Source organism: Zalophus californianus, chromosome 8 (genome assembly GCF_009762305.2).
Source record: "Zalophus californianus isolate mZalCal1 chromosome 8, mZalCal1.pri.v2, whole genome shotgun sequence".
Taxonomy (NCBI): Eukaryota; Metazoa; Chordata; class Mammalia; order Carnivora; family Otariidae; genus Zalophus; species Zalophus californianus.
In genome coordinates, this window is record NC_045602.1 from 125,827,512 (window position 1) to 125,842,566 (window position 15,055).

Below are 15,055 nucleotides of genomic sequence, written 5' to 3' on the forward strand. Positions count from 1 at the left end.
TCCCTGGGCCTTGGTTTCCTCACACACATGGGTGATAATCCCTTCCTGGAGAGAGAGAGCTCTGTGGCCCAGCCAGAGGCTAGGGGGCTGCTGACAGACTGTCCCGACAGCCTGAGTGGAAGGGCGGCAGAGGAGCTCAGAGGCAGCAGGATGCTTTGGGCAGTGAGGAGGGCAGAGGCAACCCCGGGCCCTCTGGCCCTCTGGCCTGAGTCTGAGCTCCTCAGCTTGCCCTGAGGCCTGCCAGACTTCACTTTTGCTGCCTCATCTCCCTCAGTCCACTGTAGCCATCATGGTCTGTTCTTCTCCAGGCACAGCTACCTCGGCCTCCATATGCCTGCACAGGCTGTTCCTCTGCCTGGAATGCCCTTCACCTCGTATGTACACCTGACCATACCCAAGTACCAGCTCAGCTCATTTCCTGCCTCCTCCAGGAAGTCTTTTAAGACCCCTGAGCGTATTTCCCAGTCTGAGAGCCTTTAGGCAGTTAGGCAGGGAGGCATCTCTCTGTCGTCACCCAGGGCTGCCATGTAAGATTGCACATGCTGTGCACTGTACAACTCAGAGAACCATTCACATAGATGATGAGGGAAACGTTACCCATCTGGAACAATGTAATGCATAGATCCTCAAATTAACTTCTCTTCTCCCTCTCTTCAATGCTCAGCACAGATCCTGGCACATAGTTGGTTCTGGGATTACTTACTGATTATGTCCAGGGGTTTCAGGGAGGAAGCAGGGAGCTCAGGAATCTCCTTCCCGTCTGTCCCAACAATGGCCCTTCGCCCCATCCCTGACCTCCTCTGGATCATTTCTGCTACAACCTTTCTTCCCGTCTCTTCTACCTGACCTTCTTCCAATTTGGGCCACAGTCAGGGACTTCGCAAACCCTTCCAGAAACATCAACAGAGCTGCAGCATCCCCTCCCCTCCACCCACCTGCCTCCCCCCGCCCCCACTCACCCCTCTCTCTCCCTGTGTCTATTTCTCTTTCTTTCCCTTTCTGGCTTTCTCAGCAGATCTCCTCGCTTTCTACATGGTCAGGCAGGTCCTCTGCCTCTTTTAGTTCCTCTCGTGGTCCTCCCACTGGCTCCCCCTCTCTCCGACCTCCTCCTCTCACTGTGAGGCTCTCCCCAGGCCCCTGAGCCTCTCTCTCTTTTCTCAGTTTTTCTCTTTTATGTTTCATTCACTCATCAGGGCAGTCAGCGAGTGTCCACCGAGTGCAGGGCATCAGGTAAAGTGGTGAACACACAGAACTCCCTGCTCTCACGGGGCTTATCTGGTAGCGGGAGAGACACACGATGGAGTCAGAAAACTAGGTGACATGTTAGATGGTGAAGGCTACTGAGGACAGAGTAACATGAGGAAAGGGGATGTGAAGTGTTGGGGCTGGGGGTTGGGGTGGGGATGAAATTTTAGAAAGAGTGGTCAGGGAAGGCCTCACTGAGAAGGTGACTCTTGAGCAAAGACCTGGAGGAAGCCAGCGGACCAATCGTGGGGATATTAAGCGGGTAACATTCTAGGCAGAGGGATCAGCAGTTGCAAAGGCCCTGGGGTGGAGTGAGCTTGGTGTATCCGTGGAGCAGTGAGGAGGCCAGTGTGGCTGAGCCCCCTGAACTAGGAAGGAGGACCTCGGGAGGAACGGTCTGAGAGGCTACAGTGAGGCCAGATCTCATGGGTCTGGGGGGCATTGTGAGAGCTTGGTCTTTTGTTCTGAGCCAGATGGGTGCCTTTCGGGGGCTCTGAGCAGAGGAGGGCCAAGTTCTGATTTCCCTTTGGACAGGATCAGTCTGGCCCCAGGCCAGTTCTAGATTAAAGAGGGGCAGGGCAGAAGCAGGGAGACCAGTTGGGGGGAGGGGGGAGTGCCGGAATCCGGATCCAGGTCCGGATAAGAGAAAATGGTGGCCCGGACCAGGGGGTAGCAGGTGGGTAGCAGCGCAGGTGGAGAAGGTGGTGGGATTCCGGATTTGCTGACTGACTGGAGGGAGGTACGAGACAGAGACAGGAGGCAGGGTGTCTCCAACATTTTTGATCTCAACAACTGGAAGGTTGGGGTCCTTGTTTTTGGTGGAGGGACCTGGAGCTCAGTTCCGAACGTGGTGAGTTCTGGGTGCCTAGGGGAGCCAAGGGGAGCTGCTGAGACGGCAGGGTAGGCAAGAGAGTGGACTCGGGGGTCATAGGCATGTGGATGGACAGACCGAGGACACCGAGAGAGCCACCGCGGACAGAGAGGACCGGGGCCGAGCCCTGTTCATTCTGCCGTGTCTGTCAAACCTGGGTCTCCCTCCTTGTCCTGAGTCCCCTGACTCCCTGTGACCACTCTCACATCTGTCTCCCTTGTCTCTGAGCTGCATCTCTGTGTCCATACCCCCCTTCTCCGCCCCCCGCCCCTCCCCCTCTGCCCGAGGTCTGTCCGCGGGGCGGTGGCGGGAGAGCAGGCAGCAGGCGTGGCCCCGGGCGGGGGTCTCACCGGACGGGCCGGTTGGCGGCGTCGGGGTCCCGCGCCGTCACCACGCCGACCAGGGAGCCCACCTGCGCGTCCTCCTGCACCTCCAGGAGGCCGGAGGGCGGCCGGAACTCTGGGGGCTCGTCCACGTCGGTCACGGCCACGCGCACGATCGCCTGGTCGCGGAACGTGCCCAGGTCAGCGAAGCGGGGGTCCACGAACTTGTTGAGGGCCTCCAGGACCACGGTGTGCACGGGCTGGGACTCGAAGTCCAGGCGCTGCGGGGAGGGAGCAGAGGGCAGGTGAGTGGGCCGGGTGGGCTCCGCAGGGAAAGAGGACATCGGGGAGGAGGACCCAGAGAGGGCAGGGCGGTCCCAGGGTCGCGATGATTCTGCAGGGGCGCGGGGAGTTGTGGGCTGCACCAGGGAACAGGCTGTTGGGAGACCCCCGATCATCCCTCCCTGGTTGCAGGTGGACGAAGCGAGACTGCGGGGGACAGTCTTGCCAAGGGACACAGCCCATCAGGGCTAAAGGCTGCTGACATCTGACTTCCCGCACCCACCCCCAGCACAGTAGGTTGGGTCATTTCATGCATTTATTTATTTATTTATTTAAAAAAGATTTTATTTATTTGAGAGAGAGAATGAGTAAAAGAGAAAAAGAGTGAGGGGGGAGGGTCAGAGGGAGAAGCAGACTCCCTGCTGAGCAGGGAGCCGGACTCGATCCCGGGACTCCAGATCATGACCTGAGCCCAAGGGAGTAGCTTAACCAGCTGAGCCACCCAGGCACCCGATTTCATTCATTTATTAATTCACGGAGCACTTACTGTGTACCAGTGCATTACCCATCTAATTTTACGACATCCTTAAGAGGCCTGTATTGTGATTATCTCCTTTTACACAAGAGGAAATCGAGGCCCAAAGTCACTTAGCAGTTAGGCACTGGCAGAGGCAGGATTCAGACCCAGGCAGTGCTGCTCCCAAGTCCTGGTCCTTAACCCCAGGACAGGAGAGCACACTGGATTTGCTGCTGACTCGCTGTGTGTCTGTGGGCAATCTATTTAACCTCTCTGAGCCTCTCTGAGCCTCAGTTGTGAGGGTCTCCTTAAGACATTTCCCAGGTCCCTAGGCGGCAGCAACTAATGTGAGTTGAGCCTTATAAGCCAGGCTGCCTCACAGCTTTCCTTGGAAATCTGGCTAAACCCGTGCTGAGCCTTGCTTCTCATCAGGGAGTGCTAATGGGTGACCTTCTGATGAATGAGCTCCATGGCCATGTGTTGGCTCTGGCCTTCTGAAGACAACGCCTTATAGCAAAGGGAAATAGTGGTGGGGTTTGGGCGCCTCCGACGTGTCAGGGGAGCTATTTGGGTGGCAAGGGACCTTCCTAGAGACCTGCCCTGTGCGTAGAGACCCCCTCTTTTCTTTCAGAATCTCCTGCCCCCACCTTCTCCAGCAGTAAACACGGCCACCTCCTTCCTCTGTCCTGTTGCCTGGGAAATCAGGATGCAGGGAGGCAGGCCGGAGCCGGGCCTATGAGTGAGCGATGGGCTCTGGAGCCAGGTCATCAATCAGGCGTGGGCTCTGTGCCCCGAGACACCTCAGGCGCCACTGCTGGAGCAGGTGGGGGGGGGCGCTGAGACGGAGGAGGGGGTTAGGGGCAGCCTGCGGGTAAGAGCAAATGCAGAGGCTGGGCTTAGGGCCACTTAGGGCCACTCTGCTGCTCTGTGATGCTGGACCCCATCTGTGAAATGGGCTCATCTTCCAGAGGATAAATGGAACTCTGAAGACTGAAAGCCATATAATGCTTAAAAGGGTGGATTCTGGAGCCAGACTGCCTGGGCTCATAGCCCTAGTCTGCTCTGCAAGATGCATGATCTTGGATGTGAATTGTTGCATTGCCACAGCCTCAGTTTCTCTTCCATAAAATGGGCCATAATAGTACCTCAGAGGGTTGTCGTAGGGATTGATTAATACATGAAAAGCAGTTGAAGGGTGCCTGGCACATAGTATACATTTATTATAAGTAATAGCTACTATATTTTAATCTTCTGGGGAGTAGCTGAAAAAACTGGGAGTCTTCTCTCTTTTCAAACCCTCCCGGCCAGGTAGAGACCAGTCATTATGTGCTTATTGAGTGAATGAAGGGCTGTAGAGTGCAAATGTTTCTGTGGGTGGCAGAAGGCAAGGCCCAGGCTGATGGGAGCAGATTTAGGAGACAGATTCTGGCTGAATGGGAGGAGAAATAGCTGGACAATGGCAGGGAGTGAGCTTCCCAACCTGGAGGTGTACAAAGGCCTACCATCATTCTCAGGCCAGCACAGAGGATTAACCTCTTGTGGGAGAGCAGGGCTGGGGCGATGGTCTCAAAGGCCTGAGTAGCCCTGAGTTGCCAAGCCCACAACCAAGTTCTAGAAGATGGATTTGTGCTTTTCATTTGACCTCCATCCCCTTCCTAGGGACCCCTGAATTTGTTCTTTTAGCTTCTGGTTCCTGGGCTAGTCAGTAGGGGAGGAGGGCTGTTAGACTCAGGAAGGAAAGAGCTTGGAGTCACCAGACCTGGGTTCAAATCCTGACTCTGCCCCTTACAGGTGTGATCTCGGGCGAGCCCTTTTCTTTTTCTGTGCCGCTGTTTTCTCACTTGTAAAAATGGGCTTAACAATGGATGTCTCTTCAGAGGGAAGCATGAGGACTAAAAGAAACGATGAGCGTGAAGGGCATGGACTCAAAGGAGCACAGCACAGTGATTCTGAGCATGGATCCAAATCTGGTTTGAATCTGGGCTTTCACAACCAGCTGTGCGGCTTATCTTCTTTGTGCCTCATTTTCTCATTTGTAAAATGGGACTGATACCATCGCTGTTTCCCCCAGGTGGGTCCTGGGTCCCCAGAGAGACCCAATCCCTGGAGTGGAGTGGGGGGGGGGCACATGGCTGCTCTGAGGCCACCGCCCCCCATCCCGCCACCCTGGGTCTGCCCCCCCCCAAGCAGCACCTTCTGCACTACAATGATGGCCTCCTGAGTGTCGCTGTCCGTGGTGACCTTGAACACATGGCCGCCGCTGCCACTCTCCTCCTTGAGGTGGTAAGTCATATCTGTGTTCTCGCCCACGTCTGAGTCCTCAGCCTTCACTCGTCCCACAGCCGTGCCGATGGGGGCCGACTCCTGAATGCTGAACTGGTACATTTCTGTAGGGGAGACGGCTGTGAACAGAGATGGGGGGCAGCCCCTACCCCAACTCCCACCAGCTTCAGGGGAGAGAAGAAGGGGGCCCAGATGGGCTCCCGGGAGGGCAGTGTTTGCAAGGGTCTCCCGAGCGGGCAGTGCAAAGAGGAGGGTCCTAATTCTGACCCTGGGTTGATTTGCTGACTGATAGGAAAAGTGCCTGCAGTGTCTGGGGCTTCAGTTTCTCCTTCTGCCCATGAGGGGAGCAGAGGATCCCACTGATCAAGGCTCAGGCTCTGGAGTCAGTCCTGGCTGTGTAATTCTGATTCTGGGTTTCCTCATCTGTAGAATGGAAGTAGTGCCTGCCTTCCTAATGGCACTGTCACAATCCCTGTTAACTTAGACGAGGAGGCACGGAAAGCGCTTAGTACAGTGCCTAGCTTATGGTAGCTCTTCAATAAATGGAACAAATTATGGTAAAAGAGGGGGGCTTCATGCCCATTTCCTGTTGCTGTTGATGTTAATGACATGGATTCCTTCATTCCCATGTATTTATTAAGCACCTATGATGTCCCAGATGCAGTTTGGGGACTGGGGTTATAGCAACAAGCAGAGCAGACCCAAATCCCAGTTCTCACAGTGCTTTCCTCTCAACAGGCAGAGAAAGACACAATCACATCAGGAAAACATGTGGTATATCAAATGGTGATAGGTGCTTTGGAGAAAAATAAAGTAAGGAAAGGGGCACGGGGAATGCCAGTGAGGGTGTGTGTGGAGTTTTAAATAGGGTAATCAAGAAAGGCCTCACTAGGAAGATGACATTTCTGCACAAGTCTGAGGGAGGTGAGGGAGTAAGCCAAGCAGATTTGGGGGAAAGAGCATTCCAGACAGAGGGAACAGCAGGTGCAAAGGCCCTGACGCGGGTGCAATGCCCAGTATGTTTGAAGAATGGCAAGATGGCCTTTGTGGCTAGAGGGGAGAAGCAGAGCAGAAACGTGAGGGAATGAGGTCAGATGGGACACAAACGGTACCCTGCTCTCCTCCCAGAGTTGAGGTCAAGATGAGGGTGATTTGCTAAATGAGGGGCCAGTGCAGGTGAAGCAGGGCCTGTGGAGCTGAGGATGTGCCTCTTGGAGTCCCCAAGGTCTGGATACCCCTTGTGTGGAGCGGTGGCGTCTGAATCATTCTCACATGGCAGCCAGAGGGGCTGTTTCTAAAACACGCTGGCTGTGCCACTCTCCCGCTGGAATCCCTTCTGTAGCTCCCGGCTGCCCTGTGATGGAGCCCTACAGCCCTTTGGCTTGCCCTACAGGATGGTCATTGCCTGGCCACTGCCGACTTCTGCAGCCTCAGCCTCCCTCTCCCTGACCCCGGCTTCAGCCTGCCTGAGGTTCTTATAATTCCTCATCTCTAGGCATCCCCTCTCTTTATTCTCCTTTCTGCTGTGCCCTCCCCAATTCCTACAGTCTCACAGAATGTTCCCTCCTCCAGGGAGCCTCTTCAGACTGACCTCCAGGCTCTGGTCTTGTGCCCCAGGGCCACCAAGCTTATCCCATTGTAAGGTTTCCTGCCTTTCCCTATCAGTTTCTGCTTCTTCTCTCCCTGCTCTCTCCTCTCTCCTCTGTCCAGAGTGTGAGCTCCTGGAAGGCAGGAACCACATCTCTTATTCATCAGGCATTCTCCGAGCCTGGCAGAACACCAGACTGTCGCATAAATGAAATGTGTGAGTGACTAGGGAGTGAATGAATGAAAAGGAGCATGGGTCTACACTCACTGGGTTAACACAAATTAAAGAGTCTGACAATAGCAAGTGTTGGGGAGGCGGAGCTACAATGGACACGTGCATTTTTTTCATGGGGGGAACAGTTTGGCTTTGTTTAGTAAAGCTGAAGATAAGTATATCCCATGAGCCAGCTATTCTGTTCCAGTGTGTAGATACACCAGAGAAATGCGTGCAAACCAGTACTTGGAGATGTTCCACAAGGTGCAACAATGTTCAGAGCAGTGTCCTTCATCATAGCCTCAAACTGGGAACAAACCAAATGTCCATCAACATAGAAGAGATAAATGATGGGACACTGTGCAGCAATGAAAATGAATACATGTGATTTCATAAACATAATTTTAAGAGAGAAAAAAAAGCAAGACACAAAGAGGTTATATGATATGATTCTGCTCATCTAAGGTTAAAAAACCAGGGGAAATTAAACTATAGTGTTAGGTGATGCATATGTAGGTAAACTGACTCTAAAGCAAGGAGGCAGCCATCAAAATAGCGGATCATGGTTATCTCTGGAAGTGGGGGTGCGGGGGGCAGCTAGCTTCAGGAAAGACACCTGGAGGCTTCTGGGGTCCAGGAGTGTGGTCTCTAGGAGGGTTTGCTTTATAATTAGTTGCCAAACTGGACATTTCTATTTAAACCCTTCCGTTTGTGTGCATATTTCACAATAAAGAAATGTTCAAAATAAAGAGGGGATGAATCAATGAACGAATAAACAAGAGTCTTCCTGGGGCCCGGGGTCCCTCTTCTCTGCTCTGCCCCACTGTTCCCTGCTCAGAACTGGCACAGAGCCTCGCACAACGGGGCAGAAGCCCGGGTGGCCCCCATCACTCCACACGGCGCCTCAAAGCTCCCCCATCCATGTCGGGGGGCGGGGGGGGCCCTGGCTACTGCGCCCGGCTTCCTGGCGACGCGAAGCCAGCTGACGGCTCTGCCCACCCCGCTCGGAGTCCGGGCTGAGGCACTAGGCCCCGATGACGGTGCGCTCTCAGCTAAGGGATTGGATTCCCTTATCTCGCGGGGGTCAGTCCCCTGTGGCGGGCCTAATGTGAGAGCAGCAGACCTCAAGTAATGACTCCCCGATAGGGATCAGCCCGGCTCCCTGCAGCATTTAGTCTCTGCCAGCTTCGGCGGCTTCCCCAGTGCATCTCTGGGCCCAAGGCTGGATGAGGGGCTGGCTGAGGGGGAGGTGGGGGACTTGGCCAGAGAACACCCCCACCCCCTGTCCCCTGTTGCGCCTGGAGAGGCAGAGAGTGGAAAGACCTAATTCAGAAGCGCGGCACCCTGCCCTCCAGGCTCATTGTGGGGACAGACCTGTCACTCCAGCCCCCCTCCCCGGCCCTTCCCTTTGCAAGCTTGGGTCAGTGGCAGATCACATGGAATAAGGAAGAGTGGGGTGTGTGCGGGGGCCAGTGAGGGACTGGAGTAGGTGGACAGATGGGGGCTCCTCCGCGGCAGGAAGCAAGGTGAGGGGTAGGAAGGTAACCATGTTACTTGGCTTGTGGGCAATCAGACAACTTTGAGGATTTCCTCAGCAGGAAGCATGATTGGAGGGGCACTGGGGGGAAATAGGTGCCTTGGGTGGATAGACAGACAGATTCAAGCTCCTCTTTTGGTGGAAGCCTAAAGGGAAGCATGAGCTCGGTGGGTGGCTGGAAGGATGAACGAACACCCACAGTACCTGCCATGGAAGCCTGATGGGAGGGGTGCTGGGGGTCTACCAGGTGGATGCAGATGCATGCGGCCATCACCCTCTAGGAAGGCCTCACTTACTCTGCGGGAAACGGGGTGGGTTGTCATTGACATCGGTGACCACGATGGTGACGGTGGTGGAGCCGGAGAGGCCACCCAGCTGGCCTGCCATGTCTGTGGCCTGGATCACCACCTCGTAACGCTCCTGGCTCTCGCGGTCGAGGTCGGGCACGGCCGTCCGGATCACGCCTGCGGGTGAGTGAGAGTGAGGCCAGGGATGCCCTCGCCGAAGCTGCGAGCTGATACAGAGACCCCTCCACAGGCAGAAGCAGGGCTCAGGCAAGTTCAGGAGGGGAACATGAAGACACGGGTGTGGGGACAGTGCGGGTGCAGGCTCAGCGGCCACCACGCATGCTCACGCACACTCACCCACGTGCTCATGGATAACGCACACTCACACCTGCTCAGATCCACTCTTTCATCCCTCTGTCAGTGGCCCTCAGCAGAGTCAGGCATGGAACAGCAGCTTGCTGAGTGCTAATGTGGTGAACTGGACTCACACCCACACCCACACGTGTGCACACTCGCAGCTATGAACGCACACTCTTATTTTCACACGCCCCTCTCCATGAGGGAGTCGGCCCCCAGCCCCTGAGGTCCCTGTGCCCTGGCCCAGCCCTAGATTCTCCGTCCAGGCACCAGCTAATCACTGATCAGACAGCCCTTCGAGCTGTTGATGCAAGAGGGGCAGGGGCCGCAGGAACGGGGGTGACCACAAATTAATTCTGCCGAGCAGAAGACTGAGCTTGTCTCCCTGCCAGTGGGAGACCAAGGTGGAGGGGAGAGTCGATGAGGCGTTCACAGCCTCCCCCGCCACTCGCTCCAACCTGCCGAGTACCAGGTGGTGACAGGTGGTGCCCGGGGCCTGCACGCCAGGTGGAGTCATGCACCAGCAGCCCCATGATGCGCCCCATAAAACCCAATCTCCGACTCCTGATGTCCCCAAACAGCCCCCAGACTCCAATAAAGGTGCTAGAACGAGGGGAGAGGCTGCAGTGTGTGCGTGTATGTGTGTATTTGTATGTGTAGCTGGGGGAGCCGGAGGTAGGGCATCTAGGAAGTGGCCCTGCTTTTGTGGGATCACAGGGAGATACGGAAAATGTGTAGTCTATCTAATCAAGAGTCGTACAGACTCTCCATCGGTGGCCTCCGAGACCCCTCCCTGGGCTCCCTGCTGACCCCTCCTTTACGGAGAGTGGTCCTCGCAAGGATGGAGGAGTCTTGGAAGCACATGAAATTGGGATAAATCCCAGATCTGCCATTTTTTTGATCATGTGATCTTGAGCAAATCCCTTCCTCTGAACCTGTTTCCTTATCTGGACAATGGGACAACTGCATACAGAGCAGAAATTACCAACCTTGGCACTACTGATGTTTGGGGTGGGATAACGCTACCCACCGGCTGCCAGTAGCAGTGCGCTCCCCACCGACCCCAGTTCTGGTCAGAACAGGCCCTCCTTGACCTGCCTCAACACTGGGACTGTGAGCGGGGCGCCCTTCTGGCGATGAGGCTAGGGCCCAGGCCTCCATTGGTCTGTCAGCTGAGGCTTTGCAGCCCTGGAGAGGGAACAGAGAGCAAGGGACACCTAAAGGGCTGGGACAGAGAGAAGGAGAGAGGTAAGTGGTCAAGCCAGAGGGAAATGCGCACTCAGGAGGGACAGTGAGACAGAGGAACAGAGCGCTGGAAACCTGGAGACAGATGAACAGGGAAAGAACAGAGGGGAGAAAGGAAGGCAGAGAACAATAGAGACTGAGTGAACTGCCCTTCTCGAAGACAGCAGGGAGGCCCAGGGTCGGGAAGCGGGGAAGAAAGATGGTGCAGGGAGGACAGGAGAGGGCAGACAGACAGACTGACGGTGGAGTGGCCAACCAGGCCAGAGACAAGGGCTCCCTGAGTGAACCAGTCGGAAGGGCAGGGAAGGGAGCCGACCAGTGGAGCCCGTACGGCGTGTTAAGCCGTGCGCACGCGCTTTGCACCCAGGACCTCACGGAATGCAGAGGTGGTGCTGGGATTTGCGGCCACGGTGCATCTGTGAGCCTGTGCACCAAAAACTCCTGCGTGGGGCTTAGAGCAGGGCTCTGGATGAGGTCTACCCCTGCGGGTGAGGAGCCCTGCTCATGTGACTGCCTCCTTGCCGTCCTTGCCACTTCTAGCTCCAGAGGAGGTAGGGATACTAACCTCTTTTCACTTGGCAACTGGTCATGAAGCCTTCAAGACGATCAGGTGCCATCTCTGGGAGACCAGGAGGTGGGCACCCAGAGGCCATGCTGCCTCCGGACCTGGCCCTGGGCTCACACCCAGTGACAGGCTGGGATGCCTGCTCCCAATAAAGCACACCTGCTGATAGGCACACTCTTGGGTCACCCCCTCGGACACCGACCCTGGCCTTAGCCCCGCAACTTGCTTTGGCCAATGGGACATCAGCAAGCAGGACAAAAAGCAGAGGCTTGATAAGCCCTTGTGTCCTGGGGCCTGTCCTCTAGAAGCCCCGAGACCACCTTGCTGAGAAAAAGCCCCAGATGGAAGGCCACATGGAGGGAGGGGCCCAGGCACACCAGCTGTCCTAGCCGATCTGCCAGTGGACTGTCGCCACACGAGTGACCCCGGCGAAAAGAACTATGCAGCCAGCCCACAGGATTATGTCAATAAAAAACTGTTGCTGTTTTAAGTCACCGTGTTTGGGGGCAGTTTGTCACAGAGCAGTAGATATCTGATGGAGAGATCATGTTCTCCTGCCTGGGCTCACTCATGCAGTCACATTTCACTAGAGGCTCAGCTGTCCAGAAGGCCCAGCGTGGCCTGGGGCATAGGTCTGGCGGGGGGCAGGGAGGGGGGTTCCTGGCTGTCAGCTAGAGCATCTCCGGGCTTCAGCAGGCTGGGCTCATTTCATTAGATGGTGGTCTTGGGAGAGAAGAGGGAAGGTGGCAAGGCCTCTTAAGGCCTAATCTGGGACTTGGCAGAACATCATTTCTGCTCCCAGATTCAAGACTCCACCTCTCTCTCTCTTTTTAAGTAGGTTCCATGCCCAACATTAGGCTCAAACCCATGACCTTGAGAGCAAGAGTCCCATGCTCTATCATCTCAGCCAGCCAGGCACCTCTCAAGACTTCACCTCTTGATAGGAGCAGTGGCAAAGTCACTTTACCTAGAGGGGTGGGAGGAATTGACGGCATATTCTGTTACCTGCTATGTTCTGCTCCCCACTCCACCTCCTGACGCTGGGACGAGCACCCTGGGGGCTGGTGCCTTTCTCCCGGCTCTGGGGTAAAATTCCCCAAATCGGCCCATGCAGTTGTCCTTGAAAACTTCTGGCTCTGCAAATCACTTCATTCACTCATTTATTAGATGCTTACTGAGAACATACTATGTGTAGGGGTCACAGAGTCAGATATGAGGCCGTACAGAAAGGAGGGACTTTGGGGTCAGACTGACTGGTTTAACTCTTCTTTCCACCATTTATTTACATGCTATCTGACCTTGGGCAAGTTTTTTGAGTGCCTCTGAGCCTGAGTTTCTTATTCTATAAAATGGGGCTACCCAGTTGGAAGGCTTTTAAGAGAACTAAATAAGACAAAGTTTCCAGCAGCAGTTTCCATCGCTTCCTCCCTTTCTGGAGGGAGATCAACTCAAAGGGCCCCCTCCTCTGGCACATTCTGGGGATGCCATGATGATCCCTCCCTCCCCAAGTCCTGGATTGGGTACCCGATCAATATGTTCCATGAGGGCAGAGATTCCTACCGGCCTTGTTCATCATTTTACCTATAGGGTCTGGCACATTGGGGGTGTTCAATAAACACCTGGACTGTCTGACCTACTGCCACAGACCCTCTGTCTCCCCATCTCACAGGCTGGGTGTCATTGTTTCTGGCTTCTCTGTTGGAACAAAAGCCCCACGGGGGCAGAAACCAGATCTAGTTTATCATCCTGATCCCAGGATCTGGCACTTAGAAGGTGCTCAGCAAAGGTTTGTTTCATTCATCCCAGGAAAACAGACATCTCTGGCCCAGTTGAGAATTTTCAGCAGATAACTTGGAGTCTCTGAGAGCATCTTTCTAGTCTTGTGGGGGTGGTGGTGGGTGGGGGCTGAAAATTAGAACCTGGCCACTGCTCCCTGCAGCCTTGTCCTCACTCATCACCTCCAGTTCCAGCTGTTGTCCTCGCCACCCCCAAATTCTTCAGAAGGGGCCCTGGAGCCCAAGCGATGCCTCATTAGCCTGCAAATGCCATCCCTGTCGCCCCTGTGGGGGGGGGGGGGCTTGCTGGCAGGCCTGGCCTTTCAAACACACAAGTGAATTCCTCCTCTGGCACTCGGGCCCATGGAGCCCCGCCCCCTCCTCTCCCTCACACCTTCCTCTCAGGGCCCGTTCCGGCTCTGCTCCCTGCTATTGGCACAGCGAGAACAGACTGTACCTCACAGCAGCTGCTAAATATAGACCCGCATCAGCGGAATATTCCTGGCTGGGGAAATGGAGCTGGGGCTGGGAATGGCACCAGGGTGGCTCCTGCAGTGGGGCTGAAGGCAAGGGGAGGAAAAATCTGGTTCTTCCTGGGAGATGTCAGCAAAGACCCTCTCAGACTGAGAAAGTGGAGGACCCTAGAACAAGAACCTCATTTGCGCTGCTTCACCTGCCTTGCCTGGTGCCATTCGCTGGCCTCTTGCGAACCGTTCCTGCCCTCCCGGGGTCTCCACGGCCTCTTGCTTGCCACCCTCTTCCCGACTCCCTGCAGCGGGGGATGCTCCTTCTGAGAACCTGGCCGTCCTCCTCATTCTCTTGGAATTTGGCTCACCCCTGCCATCTCCCAGACTCAGTCCTGGCCCCTCCCTTATTTCAGTCACTTCCTCCCTTTCTGGAGGGAGATCAACTCAAAGGGCCCCCTCCTCCGGCTGAACGAATGAAGGCTTCAGTAGCAATAGCAGCCCCTTGGCTTGCCAGGAGGTACCAGGGATTGTGCCGAGCACTTCATACCTTCGCTCTTCCCTTGGCCTGCACACTCCTTCCTAGATACCGAGGGGCTCATACCTTCCCTTCATTCACGTCTCTGCCCAAGGTCACCTCCCCAGAAAGGCCCATCCTGGTTTCTTCATCGAAGTCTATCCCTTTACCCTGCTTTCTGTGTCTTCCTAGCACTCGTTGCTACTTGACGTTATGCTATGCATGGATAGGCTTATTTTCTGTATTCCCTACTTGAATTAAAGCTCCATAGGGTAGGGTCTTGGATTTGCCTCCTGCCATGTGCTTAGAGCCTAGAACAGAGCCAGGCACATAGCAGGCACTCGCTAAGGAGTTGCTGAATGAAGGAAGGAACTCTCCCATTGGATGGTCACAAGAGTCACGTGAGATGGGAATTATTACCCTTCTTGTGCACATGGGAAACCAAAGCTTAGAGAGCCCCAGCTACTCAGAGAGCTCCGGCCCGTATTTCAGACGGCCTGCTAGATGTTCCAAATGTTTCTTTCCTCCTCCTCTCTCCTCTTAAACCCGCCGTGGTTAAAATGGAATGAATTAGCTCTGCGCCTGATTCCAGGGCACATTCACTAATTTTTCTGCTCCTAGTTTTTTAATTGACACTCCTCCTTCTGTTTCCCTAGATGGTGCCCCTTCCCATCCCAGGGCCCAAAGCTGGGAACCCCCAGATTCTTCCCTCAATCTAGTTCCCTACATTCACCCAGGTCCCCAAGGTTTGCCCTTGACAGGATCTCACTGTCATCCCCCGTTCTCCCTCCTCAGCATCTCAACTAACCCTTGCCACCAATCCTGTGTCATCTCTGGCTCCCTAGCTAGATGGAACAGGTTCAGGAGTCTGGGTGGGGGCCGGGGAAAGGCGCAGGCCTTGGTGTTTGTCCTTTGGGGCTCTGTGATGGGCACCCCAGGCTACCGAGTCTCCCTGAATTCAATGCCTGCCTCTGAGCCATGGTATA

At 55.2% G+C, this 15,055-nt stretch overlaps 1 protein-coding gene across 1 annotated transcript in view; it reads right to left on the minus strand.

The window, feature by feature from the left end:
• CDH22 (cadherin 22) overlaps positions 1 to 15,055 on the minus strand; it is a 67,471-nt gene that overhangs the window by 29,044 nt on the left and 23,372 nt on the right. The window contains exons 4-6 of the mRNA XM_027623933.2: positions 9,156 to 9,323; positions 5,432 to 5,625; positions 2,467 to 2,720 (exon numbers count right to left, since the gene is read on the minus strand). Of these exons, the coding sequence (XP_027479734.2) occupies positions 2,467 to 2,720; positions 5,432 to 5,625; positions 9,156 to 9,323 (616 nt within the window). The remainder of the gene's footprint in view (positions 1 to 2,466; positions 2,721 to 5,431; positions 5,626 to 9,155; positions 9,324 to 15,055) is intronic.